The following is a 15,557-nucleotide window of genomic DNA, read 5'->3' on the forward strand; positions in this document are numbered from 1 at the left end:
AAAATTCGAATGTGTCTTGCTGTGCCAGATTGATTCCGTTGATGCTTCTTTTCTTGAATTGTGATACCTATTAAAGGTATTTCTAGTAGACAGATAGTTTCTGGGGGAACCCATTGCCTCTTTGTTGATTCTATCATACATTTTGCTATGAAATATTTGATAGCGTTTCATCAAATCACCCTCTATTAAATAGATACAGTAATAGGATTTCTTATCCAGATTTATTTAGGCCTGAACAAATAATACATGAAAAAGCCTGTACACTTACTTTAATAAGAGCATCTAGAAGTTGACCATAGTTGGCTGGAACAGTATTCTGGTGATGACTTAGGTTTAGCCTTACTAAAGCTTTATTTTACAGAAGTCATAAAAGGGACTTTTCACATTGGTTATATTTTTCTGGTTTTAGGAAGCAGCAAAGACAAAAATGGAATCTGAAAAAGATAAAGAATGGCTGCAGTATATACAGAAACTTCTTGAAGCAGAGGTGCTAAATTTATATCTTCCTTTAATGAATTATAATTTTCTGTTCTGAGTAGCTTAGTGTTTTTAGGTTGTAATTAATCCGTTGCCTTTGTTAAGTGTGTTGCCATTGATGGTCCCAAACTATTCTGTGATAAGGCAATGTAAAATCCTTGTTTTGTAGCATTTTGTTTTTATTTCTCTTAAAGTAAGAGTCACTGCATAAAACTGAAGAAATGTTAACCAAGGATTTGTGATAGCTAACTTTACAGCTGAAACCAGTGAAACAGTGCTGGAGAAAACCAGCGCAGATCTTGGCAAATGTGTTAATTGAATTCTTGAAATGGTGTGTAATGCTCGCTAGAGTGAAAAGGATCCGTTCTGTCATACCTCTTAGGAAAAAGAGATTTTTATTATGTGCCTTTAAAGTCAGTAGTTGATATGGACACCTGAGGAGTTCATGGGTTTCAGTGACCTTTTACTGTGGACCTGTTTCCAGTCAATTCATGTTTTCCTCATAGCCAGACAGCTGTTTATTATCGTGTCTTCTCGCATTCTCTACAATATTTTCTACTGAGACCTCGAGCAGCTTGTTAGTGGGAAGTAAATATTGATTTGGCATCCTGTCAATGCAGAAAGAATGAAAAAATTTCCACCAGAGGCCCCTCAAACATTTTCCTATCGACATTTTCTGGGCAGAGAGGAAAGCTGCATAGAGGATGACAAGGCTGAGACTAGCAGAAATCCCTGAGGGGTCCATTGAGACTGCTGCTGTGACCTGTGTGATACTTTTTCTTCTCTTTCAAGTCTTTTTTTTAATACACACAGAGTCTGCTGGGATGCTCCCCTCTTGTAAGTGATCAAGGGCAGTTTATTGGCAGGTGAGAGCCCTGCTTTTCTAGCCATAGTCAGCTTTTGTTTGGACATCACTGACAACATACACTGACTCTTGAAACTTTTCCATTTTATTTTAGTTGTCTCCTTTATTCAGATGATGGGTAGCTGATGTCTGAAAAGAAATAAAATTTGATTTACAAATCCAGTGTTCGTAATGTGTATACACTAACATGGTTCTATTAGTGATGTAGTTCATTTCAGTTAAGAATGTGAATGATTGAAAATATTTTGAAAGCCATTTCAAGGGAATACATTCAGATTTATATATTTTATCATTAATAGCTTTTGTGTCTAGATTGTGTCCTATGACCAGATTTTTAAGAAATTACAGTTTTTCCCTCTTTCATTATCAAAACTTACTACCATTAAGACTGCTTAATTGCTGCAGTGGAGGAGATGGAAATATCAGTTTGCTTTTACTGGCTTTGTCAGAAATACCGACATTTTAATTTAATTAGTGTTATGTTGAATTCAGCAGTAAAAGCACAGATATTTCTATTCACTAAATTGCCTTCATTTTAAGAATTTTTTAAAATCTATAAATTTCAGCATTCTGTCCCTATTATGGACTCCAAAATAGGAAACAGATTCATGGAATATGACGAAGAATTATTATTCTATTTTTTTTTTTCATTCTTTGGTAAATCATTAAAAGATCCTAAGCAGAATTTTATCACTTCTCTTCACCTGATATAGACAGACAGCAAAAAACAGGGCATGGAGCGTGAGGAGGTATGACTACGTAACCAAATATATTAGGATTGCTGATGATAGCTAAGGATAGAGGAGCTCATTGCTTTTTAGCCATATGTGTACAAGTTAATAGTGGGTTTCAGTGATTTTTGCTCCATCTTACGGCATTCCCCAGGAGGACCTCTGAGCTTCTTGGCAAACCGACCGTCTTCAGAATTGCAAGGGGATTAGTGCTTTTTTGGAGCAGCCAGCTCTGCTTTTCATTTTTGTCCGTGCTAAGTCACATGGATGAAAATTGCTGAGATTTCTTGGTGTCTATTTGGGAGCAGCTCACGGAAGAGCTCTATGCCCTTTAAAATGCTTAACTGATATTTTGTAGAGAGTTTGGTTGTGGTTTCCATTAGTAGGCATTGGCAGTATTTCTGATCAGAAAACTAAAGTTCATGGTGAGATGAAAGCTTTCTGTCAGGACTTTGCTCCTAACAGACTGCTCACTTAGTGTTACAGTTTGGCAAACTGCGTACCTGTTCGCATCTTGCACAAAGATGCAGGCTTGGCCTTGTCTGCTATTCATGAGAAATTTTGCTCAGCTGAAAATTGCATCAGATCACTTAATATTGCAGTTTGATATAGTGTCTTTTTGTGCCATTGAGCCAGGACTTTGGAACATAATTGCCCAGCAGTATTGATTTAATTGCCTAGGTTTATTTGTGGACTCCTAATTATTGACTGGAGGCAAGTTTAATAGAGAAACCTTTATGAACACTGGGAAACTGCTGCTGTTGCTGTTATACATAATGAACTGCATCATATCCCTTTAGATCATTCTTCAAGCTAATTTTATTCCACTGTGACAGTACGATAACATTTAAAATGTCATAGACATTTTATTTTTATTACTGACATACGCCATTTTACTGCTGCTTTAGAATTTGGGAGGGGGGGAACTGAGGGAAGCACTAGTTGCTTTTAACTGTCATTTTGTATATTCCCCTAAAGTGTAATGATAAAGGATAGCACACCTCTGTTTTACATTTTATCTGTACCTTTATTTTCCACACTGTTATGACTTGAAAAAGTCTTCAGTTCTGACAGCTTTACAAGAATGTTAATATTTCAATGATAAATATTTTTGCATTGCTGAGGCTTACCGACAGCAGTTTGTGTCCTTATTTTATCAACTACTATAGAAACACATGGGGAGAAACCACACCACTGCTAAGCTGCTTACAATTTGATAGAGACAACTCTGCATAAGGATGTTATTATGTAAATAAAAATCATATAATCAAAAAGTACATTCATGTTCTGAATTCTACAGACCTGGTAAAAATCATTTGTTGTTTAAACCTGTCTTGTGGCCAACAAATGTCTTTTCAGTTGCCTTTTTGTATTTGTACGTTAACACCCAATGACTAAAGTGTTCACACTAAAGTGTAAAAATGAAACATCTTAATTAACTGGCATTAGGATAAAATGTAGAAAGTTCTCTTGCCTGTGAAGAACCTGTATGTGGAGAGTCTTCACAGGAGCGCATGCAGATATCTGCTACCTGCACGGGGGTACCTGAGTCATGTATAGAGATGTCAGACTGGTTATGCATTAGTAACTGGACATGGGAGAGAGAAGCTGGGAGAGGTATTGTGTTATAGACCATTGAGGTTTTAGCAGTTCATGGTGTTTGGGAGAGGAAGGAAGAAGTACAGTTTTCTCAATATGTATGGTGTTTACAGCTTGCATGGCAAGGGATGAGGCTTCTACCTACTTTCCTCCTCACATCTGAGTGTGTATGTCTTATTATTTGAACCTGGCACAGTATAGTAGCACTCTCTTAAAATCATTATAATCATTTTTAAAACCCTCCAAAAACCAGCAACCTTTTCTAGCTTTTTCCCATCATAGGAAACATATAGCTAAACCAAGAGGATGACTTCTTTTCACATAACTTAGGCAAGATTTCTTGTACCAGCCTAGGCTTTCATTCATTACAACTGATTGTAAGGAACAGCATTTTGGAACAATCTGTTAATAATTTTGTGAGTAGAGCATGTTAGCCCAATTCAGATTACTGCCTAAAGTCTCCAAGAACTATTTTTTAAGAAAATACAAATCATCTGCCTAAGTCTTCCAAGCATTGAATCAAATGACAGCATTGATTTAGCATGTCCCTTATCAGATAGACAGTAGCACTTGCCTTCCCTCCCTCCTCATGTACTCCTCGGGGCACATAAACAAAGCTGCCTAATAAAATCTTTCCTCTCATGACCTCATTATGAATCTACAAATCATATTCCAATGGTGAAAACTTCCAGAAAAACTCCCTCCCCTCTGTTCTATGAGTGCTCTGTAGTTATGCATATAATCCATTTCTAGAACAGGGTTTGGAACAGTATATTCACTATTCATTGGCAGGGGTTTTCCCAACCCCTTTTTAGGACTTGCACTGGCTTCTAAATATAGGTTTCCTCTGGTGTCATCTGGGAATGTGCACTAACAACTATGGTTGTTTCCTTTCAGATTTCTTGGATTGGAACTTGTCTGCTTTGCTTTCATTAGTCTTTCCAGCCTGTGTCTGTCTTCTCCTTCTCTTTGAACAGGTCTCTGCTCATTGCCTGTCCTCTGCTAGCACACACACACATGTATTCACCATGCACAAACACCTGCACACACTCACCACTGCCACCATCACCGGGTGCACCAGTGCAGCCTGAACCTTGTACTGGGCACCATTAACACTGATAACAGACCATCAGAAAGTAACGATTGCAAGAGTAAGAAGAGCTCAGTTCCATGACAATCCATTATGGTATAAATCTGTTTTATCTCATGAACACAAACAAAACTGCATTACATCACTTGTCCTGGACTGAAAACAAGGGAGAGATTGGCTTGATTACTCAGTATAAGAATGCAAACAGGCACATATATATTTATATAATCATGTATATCCAGCCATCACAAAGCAGAATGGACAAAGATCAATAGTGAAGTGAAGCATTTCTCTAATTTGTTTTGTAAACTTTGGCTTTCAATTTGTAGTGAAATTAGGTGGTTTTAGCCACCTAATTTTCAGAGTTTCGTTAATTCTATTTCAGGTTATTCTTTGTGGTTCACTTAATTCAATTTGAGGCAGCTGTGCAGTGTATTTGGATAGTTTTTTGGGCAAATGTATTATACTGATGATCCATATGAGGAGACTCAAAATAGGTGTAACCACTAATTCCTGTATTTCAGAAATTGTTTTCATTTTTATGTTAACACATGTTAGACTTTGTGAAGCAGAGGCCAAGTAACACTGTACTCTGTGAATGGAGATGCTATGTCTCATGAGAATAAAAACCTTGCCTTGCATTCATTATGAGTCTTTTCACTGGCAGATCAGTGCATGTTTATGCACTTGCGTTGAGTGAGACTCAGTCATGTCGTGTAAGGTCGATAAATGTTACTAGTTTATTTTTTACAGAAGGGATCTTCAAAAGAAGTATACTCAAGGTTCAAATAAATAGGTGAGAGAAATAAAAATAACTATCAGCATTCCTGACTCTTTAGGATCATATTACCTTACAGTTATCCATACACCAAGGTATCTGATAAGTTGTGTAAGAAATAAGCCATTTCATTCATATGGCTTTCTAGTATCGAAGAAGAAATCTGCAATTCTGGTAAAGATAAACAAACAAAAATTTTAAATCTCTGTGTAGTTTGCACTCTCAAATCTTCTGAATTTATACAAGTCAGTTAAATACTACTTCTCTTAAAGCATACCATAATGCAGTGATTTAGGATTGCTATCATTGTTAATGATTAGTGTTCACATAAATTGGTTGTGGCACACATAACTAGAAAATATTTGAAGGAAGTATCATTCTGTATTAAAATATATAATTATCAGTGGTATAAACAGGCTTTACACTCCTTAGGTGTGCACTTAGCATTCACTGAACTCCCAAAGCCTTCCCCAAGCATATGGCAGATTTGGAAGCTGGGATGAATACTTCGGAGTAGAGACATCTTCAACGCTTATGAAGTTCTGGGGAGAAATGTAGAGGGAAGATTCCCAGGATAGTTACAGAGCCATCAGTAAATGTAAACCTGACAGGCTTCTATTAAAGACGAAGACTGTAGAGATCATCCAGTTCTGGGTGTCTGTATGAAAAGAAAACCATATAAAAACATGCAGCACTTTCTCTGAAACCAATAAATGATGAAAGAATGACATAATGTTCAACTTTCAAATGCTCTTGATTTAAATGAATGATTTAAATTGAAAGAGTTCTTGAAAGATCATTTTGCTATGATATGGAAGCCACAGAGAGTAGTGAGCAGCAAGTAAAATATAGCTAGAATATGAGCCACAGACATCAATAAGAAACCATTCATCTCGGGCACAACATTAAGGAGGTGAAATGTATCAGAAATGAATGTAGTCAAGCTGGGCAAGAAGAATTAGAGACTGAGGTAATGGTATAGTGTTCTTGTAAAAAACATATTTAGACAAGGAGGGAGAGCAATTAGAGTGAACAGGATGCTGGAGTCAGTGTTTTTAAAGCACAGTAGCAAGTAAGTGTCACAGAATTTCAGATAAAATTATGTCTTATATTACTCTGAATAGATTTGTGCTCAGTGAATTGGATCCCTCTATTCCCCAAGAAGTCATCACAATAGCGTACAGGAGAAAGCTGACAGGTGTAGACGACTACTAGAAAATTCTTACCATAGACAGAAGTTATTTATGACAGACGGAGACATGTCTGGCCAACAAGTACCAGCCCTTCAAAACATACTTCCCTGTAGAAAAGGAAAATAATGCATATTATCATCCTTCTTCCGTAACTGCAAAGTGAGAAATGTGTAGGATTGCCTACTTCATGATAGATGCTTGCTATTAATAAGGTTTTCCTTGCTAACATTTTAGATTTTTTTTCCTGACTTGTCAGTAATTATAAATATCAGTATATAGATTCATATCTGTATATCAGTTCAGACATTACACCTACATTTGTATTTGATATACTTTTATGTCTGGGGTTTTTTTTTGTGTTATATTTTTTGTTTCATATATCTAGGAAACAGGTGATACTCTTATCTGCTATAAATACCATACAATTTTCTCTTTAAGATGGAAAACAGAAGTGAAAAAATAAAATCAGAGCAGCCATACTTGAGTGTGGAATTAGAGAGTGGTTCTAGATGCAAAAGTATTGCCTTGAACTACAGTTGTGAAAAGCAGAGGAAGCTAGTGATTGGCCAGCTCAACCAACTGCTATATTTTACCTAATTTATTTCTGGTGGCCTTATTAAGGTAAAATTTTATCTCCTTCTGGTATGAGCATCATCTGTTACTTTTGGTATGGGACTGACCCCTCAGTCACTGCTAGTCTCACCAGGAGTTCAAGAAAGCTGACAGAGCTCTGTGAAGCTGACAGAAACTTCCCAAGGGTGAACAAAAACTGTTCTGCTCTCCTGTGGCACAGCACCGACCACTCTCTGGGTGCAGCTGCAATGACTCGTGTTTTGTACCACTTCCAAAAGTATTTCCCAGCATACAGTGCACTGATGCCCCAGGACTGTGAAAGAAAACCTCCTTCAGTGTTAAAACAATGACACTGAAAAATATTCCAAATCTCTTTCTTTGAAGACATCAGTTGTGCGAATACGTCTTTTATATTGGATGAGATGTAGAAGAGGTTTTCACTTTTCTCTCTAAATATGTAAATATCTTTTTTTGGTATTGTGTTTTAGAGGAGCAGATGTTTATGGCATATCCCAATCAATAGAATTGGAACTTTTGGGGTTTTGTGGTTTGTTTTGCTTTGTTTTTTTTTTTATTTACAAGTTTTCACATGTGAGTCTAAGCAGTTGCTGCAGAATTGAGAGCTGTACTGGTAGTTCTGTCTCATCCTCCTGAGAGTAGTGAACATACACTACCAATTCTGCATGCCCTAGAGATGACTGTAACCTTTTATTGATCAGCTGGTTGAAGATAAATGACAGAGATGCTGGTACTGCAGTTTACATCATTAACATGGTCAGTAAAGCATGAATTGTTCAATAAGGCGTTTATCTTTTTTCATTTTACTCTGTTCTTTTATCATTTTTATGATAGAGAGCAAATTTTCAGACACTAACCAGGCAGGTGAACTTTAAAGATCAGATGTGCGCATGCGTGGTAGTTGTCAGAACTAAGTGAAGTTTAGTGATTTAAAGATATTTAATAAATGTTTTTTATATGAAGAAAATAAAGTTCAATGATAATTTTTCTTACCCTGTTTCTTTTTCAGTTTCCTTTTGCCTCATATTTAATGGATGCCATACTGGAAAAATTAAATGAGAAGAAGAAACTTGTAGAAGAGTACAGTTCTCTCATGAAACATGCTGGATGATATTGCTAAGACCTATCTTTGCAAAGTGTGACTAAAATATGTGTGCTGTTTCCTCGTGTCTTTCCTCTTCACATAAAGAACTGTCAATGTGCATGTTCAATACATAAGTAGAAACTGTGAAGTAATTAATTGTTGAACAAGAGGATTTGATTACATTCCTGTTTAGAAAGGAGTGTGGTGTTTTCTGAAGATTCCTGAAGACAAAAATTGCTGCAAATCTATGCAAAGTTAAAAATTATTTTCCTTTAAATGCATCAGCAGTGAACCCCAGTGCAGACTTTGTAGAGAGAGGATGTTTTTGATATGACCAATATGCATTTGCGTATTTTTGTACTATTCAGAAAGTACAAAAAACCAGCTGAGTAATTCCTGGTTGTACTAATCAGAACAGTGGAGGTAGGATTTACAAAGGAACTGGGAATATCGTTTGGTTTTTGAATACCTAATTTCTTTTAGCTTCTTTGTAAATCCTAGCTTTATCATATATGCTACATAAAATTATATGTTTTCTTTATGTTGAAATAAATGAGAAAATGAATGGTTGTAGAAAAAAAGTATTCAATGTAGAATAATGCTTCCGGGAAAGGCTGTATTTTCTTCTGAGTTGGAGTGTATTGTGTACAATGTATTTATTTGTATTTTAAAAATTAGATACAATAAAATTATTTCCAGCATGGGGCTTTTTCACTAGTAGTCCCCGTTCTTTCCCAGCTAACACCAAGCTGCAAGCCCTCACTTTCCTTGGGAAAATGGTGTAGAGTTTTAGTCAGTTGTTTCCACCAAGATTTCTCTGGCAGTACTAACAAATAATTGCTGCTTCTTCACCTCTTTGATCTTAAAAGTTTGTATTCCTCTGGACCAACCCACCTGAAAAACAAGACCCTGGTTTCTGAATTCATGTGGTAATAACATTTAACACATATATGGCTCTTCATCTATGGATATCATGGTGTTTTACAACAGATATCATTATTCATATTGGGTGGGGAATTGGAAGCAAGATCTATTTGGCCTAACATCACTCAACAGAAGCATGAAACGAAAGTTTTCTGCATGTCAGTCCAGTGCTTTTCATAGGATGTCACCATGCTTCTTTTAATTTGAGTTCACTATTTGGTGTCTCTAAGAAAAGAATGAGGAAGGGAAGACATCACTAAACATCTGCTCAGTTATACCTGGTAACAACAGGTGCTTGAGAGAATCTTTATTGGAATTACTGAAAATCATGGAAACATATTCCACCTGCACCTGTAAATTAAGACCTGGAACTAGCCCTGTATGAAAAAAAGAAACACATCTTGAGGAAATGTTGACCATGGCCTTTTCCAAAGCAAGAAATAAGGGACGTCATATGAAAGTATCAGGTGACATAGTCGAAGCAAGCAAAGGAAGCCCCTCCCATGCAAAGGGAATTGAGCTGTTGAACTATTTGCATCAGGGTTTTATACTGAAGCTAAAAATTTACGTGTGCTCCAATGCCAATAAAATTATACCAGTAAAAATTATGGAAGATAAATCCATCAAAATACGTGAAAACCATGTTCATGTGATTTTCAGTAATTCCAGCAAAATGTATTTAAAAATAATTTCAACATAATGTCTATTGCTGGGCAGTGGAAAAGAACTTCATGAAGCCAAAGCTCTGTGAAGATTAGCCCCTTTGTCTTCATTTCCATACTCTGCAAGACCTGCTGGTGCATATCTGATTTTGGTGCTGATCTTACCGCTTGCTGATCTTTTGTCTTAGTGAAAGAGCAGGGAACATCAGCTAATTCACATGCAAACGAAAGAACTTCTTGAGACAGTTTCCCAGACTAGTACCTTTTTCTCCTAACTTAAATGTCTTGCTTTGCCAGCCCTGCAAATTTCTGTATCTCCTGGGCACCTGCGTAAGGAGAGAGCTCTTGGATAAAGAGCAAACAAGCGGGTAATGCTGCAGATCCAAATGATTGTCTACTTCATCTGAAGAGAGAGAGCAAACCAAAATCCTTAAACCCAGGTGGAGCCAGAATTCTCACCATTTTTTTCAAGGAATGGAAAATACAGCAAGTGATATTTATTTGCAGCTGTTTTCCTTGTGCAGCATGTCGCAAGAGACCCAAAAATGCTTTACAAAGAAAATTAATTCTCCATAATTCTCTTAAAGCCTAGACCCTAAGGGTGGGATTCATTTTCTCCTTTGTTTGAAAATTATTAGGGTCAATAAGCCTCATAAGTTTACATGGCCAAAACATTGTATTTGGACTCTACCAGAACAAGTTCTGCAGGATGTACCTCAGTACAGAAAGATCTCTTTTTCTTCATCTGAGTCTTCTGCAATTGTCTGCCACTTCTGTGATGAGACTTTAACTCCTTCAAGTAAATATTCACTTGCTAACAAATGAGCCTGCAGAGCTGCCATCTGCTCTTGTGCTCCATGGAAGAGGCAGATGACAGTTTACTCTGGGAAAGTGAATGAGTCACTGATGGCAGCAGCACAGCACTTGAGCAACAAGCTGGCTATGTGGGGACTGCACATAACCCTTCCAATGAATAAAAACTTTTCCTCGCTTAGTCCAACAAAAAGTCTTTAGAAAAGATGACTTAAAGGACTTTTGACCTATCTTGCCATCACGGGCAACAAAACAGCTTCATGTAGGGGAATTTCCATCAATTAATTTATTGGCAATTAACAAGCTTTTAGTTACTGATTCTGGTATTGAGAAAGCAAACAAACAAGTGTTTAGGGCAGTCCCAGACCTGGTCCCACACAGGTTGCTCGCAGCTGCCACCAACCCCTGACAGCTGTACCCAGTGCACTCATAAATGGGTGCTCTGTTCCTCCTGCCTGTGAGTTAACGTGGAAGCCCTACCACTAGATGAACTTTAAGGAAAGGTCTCAAGTTTATATCGAGGAAGCATGTGGTTAAGTACTTGATGTAAAGGCTGTGAACAAAATCACAAAAAATTTCAGTTTCTGCCTTATTTTAGCTACTTCTAAGTCTGCATGGCATTGCATCCCCAACCACTGCTTCGGGATTTTGTGTGGGGTGGCAGTCTTTGGCCTGCTCTAGCAGTCCTTGGATGACTGCTCTGGAGACTTGGCTGCTTTCTTTGGTTTTAGGTCTTAATGCTTGCTAACCTAGTAGCAGAGGGAAATGAATTCTTAAAATATAAATCATGGCTGCTATAGTGTTGCTTTTTAAGTTTCTACATTTAGAATTACAAGATACAGTCCATTTCTACTATTCCTGCTGTTCTGCTCAGAGAAGCTGGTGCACGCAAGCCTTGTGAACCATTAAAAACACAAAATGAATGGTTGCCAGGTCTGTTTCCTCCATCCCTCAAGCAGCCTGTTTCTGGCTGGTGCTTTCTCTAACACAAACGTGTGAAGAGAGGCAGAAGAAATCTCTTTATTTGCTACACCAGCTTGTTCCTTCTGATTCAGAGAGGATCAACTTAAATCATGTATTTTAAGAAATGTTTTTAATACTCTACCCTCTGCACTAGTATCTTGTTACTTTGGTCCCTCTGAAATATGAAAAGAAAACCCTTTGAAAATAGGAACACACGGACTAGGATGTCTCTCCTTGGATTCTGGTGTGTTTGGTGTTTCTTCCATGCCATTTATCACTTTCTTGGGTCAGTGGTGTGTCCTTTATCTTACAAATCAGTTTCTAGCTTCCAAGAGCATCAAGCAGGGGGAGCAAGGCTCAGGTTATGATTTACTGTCTCAGTTGTGCAGTGAAAATGCTGATCAGCCCACTTGGATCTAGACAGCCTAGAGCCTGGGAGCTTGGTGTGTCCCTTGATGTTCTTTGGGGCGCCTTTCTTATGGGAAAGACAGGGCCTGGGCATCGGTGAAATGCTTGAGCTCTGGCCTTGAACCTTCAACACCTGCCTATAGACAGTGCTGTAACATGCATTGCAGCAAGACATAGGTTGCTGTAGCAAACCAGTATGGGTAGCAGTCATGAGTCCAGTCTTTAAAGACCATGAGACACCACTCATCTTCTACTTATGAAATCCAAAGTAAGTAACCTTATCTGTTCCTTTTTGTACATTGTACTGAACAGGGTATTTTGAGTCACCAAGGAAAATGTTTCCAGAGAAAAATAACAGAGAAACATGCAGGTGTTGTCAGGTACCAGTTTATCCCTATAAAAGCCTCTGGAGTGACTGGACCAGGGTGGGAGAAGGGTGATTATCACTTTAGATAAAACCAATGTCTCTGCTGAATACCTCATTACTCTCCTAAAATTATCGGGCATACTCTAGCAAAAATTTTCTGCCTTCTTACATTTTAAATGGTGGTAGGTACAGTTTCTTGAATTTTAGAAAGAGATTTTTAGTACAGTTTTTTTACGGTGAAAACAGAACCTAAGATGATTAATGAGAAAAGGAGGGGGAAAAAAACCCAAAATCTTAAATTAGATTTTATGATTTAAAAAAGAAACAAAAGAACTGTAATTACTTCACAGGTGCAGCTGAGATTATAACACTGCTAGTCTTTCTGCAAACTTTGCTAGAAAGGTTGCCAAATATCTTTGAAGGTGTTTCTTAATCTTTTGAAGGTATTTTAAAGGTGTTTCCATTCAACATTTCTGATTTGATATAAACAAATGAAAATGGAAGTATCAGCATTTTCAGTAAAAAAATTTTCATCTAGTTTGAGATATTTTTGTAAAGAGAATAAAAAGGCTGATATTCCAAAGAAAAATTTTTACTCTTATCACAAATGTTGAATTCTGTCTCTGCAATAAACATATTTGGGTTTACTGCTTATTTAATATTTGCTCCACTAGTGGAAGAGGAGAGGGCTTCTGATACAGTCTTCCTTACTGTAAAAGGATTAAAAAAACTTGTCTTGATTATGTGTTATGAATATTTTAAAAATCCCTTTTCAGTGGAACCGGGCTCAGATGTTGCATGTTACAAATTTAGTGAAGAACTGATTCTGTTTTGGGGAACAGTATCAGCTCAACATTTCCAAGATGATATTGCCAACAAAGCTAAACATAAAAGATATTAAAGGCAGTACTGTTTTGAACTAGACCTACGAACATCCAGAAAACCCACTTAATCTGTTTTTATTTTACTAAGGTAGTCGTTCTATATCCTGGTGCTTCCTGATATGGCCTCTAGATGGCAAACTTTCACAAAAAATGTATCCAGTGCTGGCTCCTGACCGCAACCGGTGCGAGGTTCCCCAGCCGGGACCTCTGATTCCTGCAAGCTCTGAAATACTGTCGGACCGACCTGTCACTCGGGCAGCAATAGCTGATATCTCAACATGTGAAATATATTGGCTATTTATAGCCATTATGCACTGTGTCACAAGGGTGAGTCCCTAAAATATAAGAACTTTTCTGTATATGTCTATACACACACTATATGTGTGTACATGCGCATGCATACGTGCATGCACATATATAAATATGAAAGGTTCAGAGTTGTGCAGAGCTTCAAAGTTGTTTAAATGCTCTAGCCCTTTCAAAAATCTTCACTATGTACTCTAAAATGTCAAAATTAAAGTTAGAACATCTGTCAGTAGTAACTTCTCACACTATGTTTCTGTAGTGCCATCTGTTTAACCCACACAAATCTTAATTTACCTTGATAGGAATCAAAGACATGAGTCTTCCAAAATGTAGATCTCTTATTACAAATGAGATCCATGTGCTTGTCTCCTGAGGATTCTCTGTTAGAGAATCTGTGTTTATCTCCCCATGAGCCTCAGCACTTCCTCATTGTCTGAATAATCCAGTTATCTTCTGGGGAGCAATTTTTAAGGCTAGGTATTCTTTACATGAATGGCTGGCAAAGGTAATTGTATAAGATGTCCTAATAGTCACAATAAAGAGGAGTTCAGAGAGAAATCAAAAACATTTAAAAGTCTTCATGCAGTGTCTCACTCTTTGTATTCTGGGAAAAGAAGAAGAAACTTATTTACACCATTAGTTTTTCTCTGTAGTGTCTTGAAGTAAGATACATTACATTCAGTAGAGTAAAATATTATTCTAGTTCTACAGGTCCTTGAATCTACTTCATTCTATGCTTCACTTTGTTTCATTGTGCACTATTCTCATACATAAAATAAGAGTCTATGTTTGAGATTTCCTGGTTTGAGAATTCCACGGTATTATTATTCGAAATTACTTGCAGTATAATGAATGAATGAGTGAGCAGGGAACGCTCCCTGACTTCTGCTGTAATCACATATTTAGAAATCAGTTCAGTTGTGTTGCTAGCTGTGTTAAGTTTTTGCTGTTATCTTCAAGAATGCAGAGAGACTATGGAGTCAGGAGGATCTGTATTTTAATTCAGGCTGTCATTCCTTCAGCTAGGTTAATTGCCTTTTCTGTTCCACATCTACAGTTGGGAGATGGTCCTGAAGGGTATAGGGGTCCAGGAAGGCTGGACACTCTTTAAGAAGGAAGTCTTAATGGCTCAGGAGCAGGGTGTCCCCAGGTGCTGTAAGAGAAGCCGGCGACAGAGAAGACCCCCCTGGCTGAACAGGGAGCTTTGGCTGCAACTCAGGGAGAAAAGGAGAGTTTACGGCCTTTGAAAGAACAGGCTACCCACTCACAATGATTACAAAGATCCTGTGAGGCTATGCAGGGTGGAAATCAGGAGGTCTAAAGCCCAGCTAGAAATTAATCTGGCTTCAGCAGTCAAGGATAACAAGAAATGTTTCTATAAGTATGTCAATAGCAAAAGAAAGACCAGGGAGAGCCTCCATCCCCTGCTAGACACAGGAAGAAACATGGCAATGAGTGATGAGGAGAAGGCTGAGGTGCTTAATGCCTTCTTTGCCTCAGTCTTTAATAACAAGACTAGTTGTATTGAGGGAATCCAGCCTCCTCAGCCAGACAACAGAGACTGGGAGAACGACCCCCCCGCAATCCAGGAGGAGATAGTCAGTGACCTACTGCATCACATAGACACACACAAGTCTATGGGACCGGATAGGATGCACCCGAGAGTGCTGAAGGAGCTGGCTGGGGTGCTCGCCAAGCTGCTTTCCAGCATTTACCAGCAGTCCTGGCTGACCAGGGAGGTCCCAACAGATTGGAAATTGGCCAATGTGACACCCATCTATAAGAAGGGTTGGAAGGATGATCCAGGAAATTACAGGCCTGT

At 37.9% G+C, this 15,557-nt stretch overlaps 1 protein-coding gene across 1 annotated transcript in view; it reads left to right on the top strand.

Annotated features, from left to right (window-relative positions):
* The window catches only part of CNTLN (centlein), a 206,565-nt gene extending 197,473 nt beyond the window's left edge, over positions 1-9,092 (top strand). The window contains exons 24-25 of the mRNA XM_074856182.1: positions 410-487; positions 8,334-9,092. Coding sequence (XP_074712283.1) covers positions 410-487; positions 8,334-8,435 — 180 coding nt within the window. The 3' untranslated portion in view covers positions 8,436-9,092. The remainder of the gene's footprint in view (positions 1-409; positions 488-8,333) is intronic.
* Positions 9,093-15,557: the final 6,465 nt, after the last annotated feature.

The sequence above is a fragment of the Strix uralensis genome, chromosome Z (genome assembly GCF_047716275.1).
Source record: "Strix uralensis isolate ZFMK-TIS-50842 chromosome Z, bStrUra1, whole genome shotgun sequence".
Classification (NCBI taxonomy): Eukaryota; Metazoa; Chordata; class Aves; order Strigiformes; family Strigidae; genus Strix; species Strix uralensis.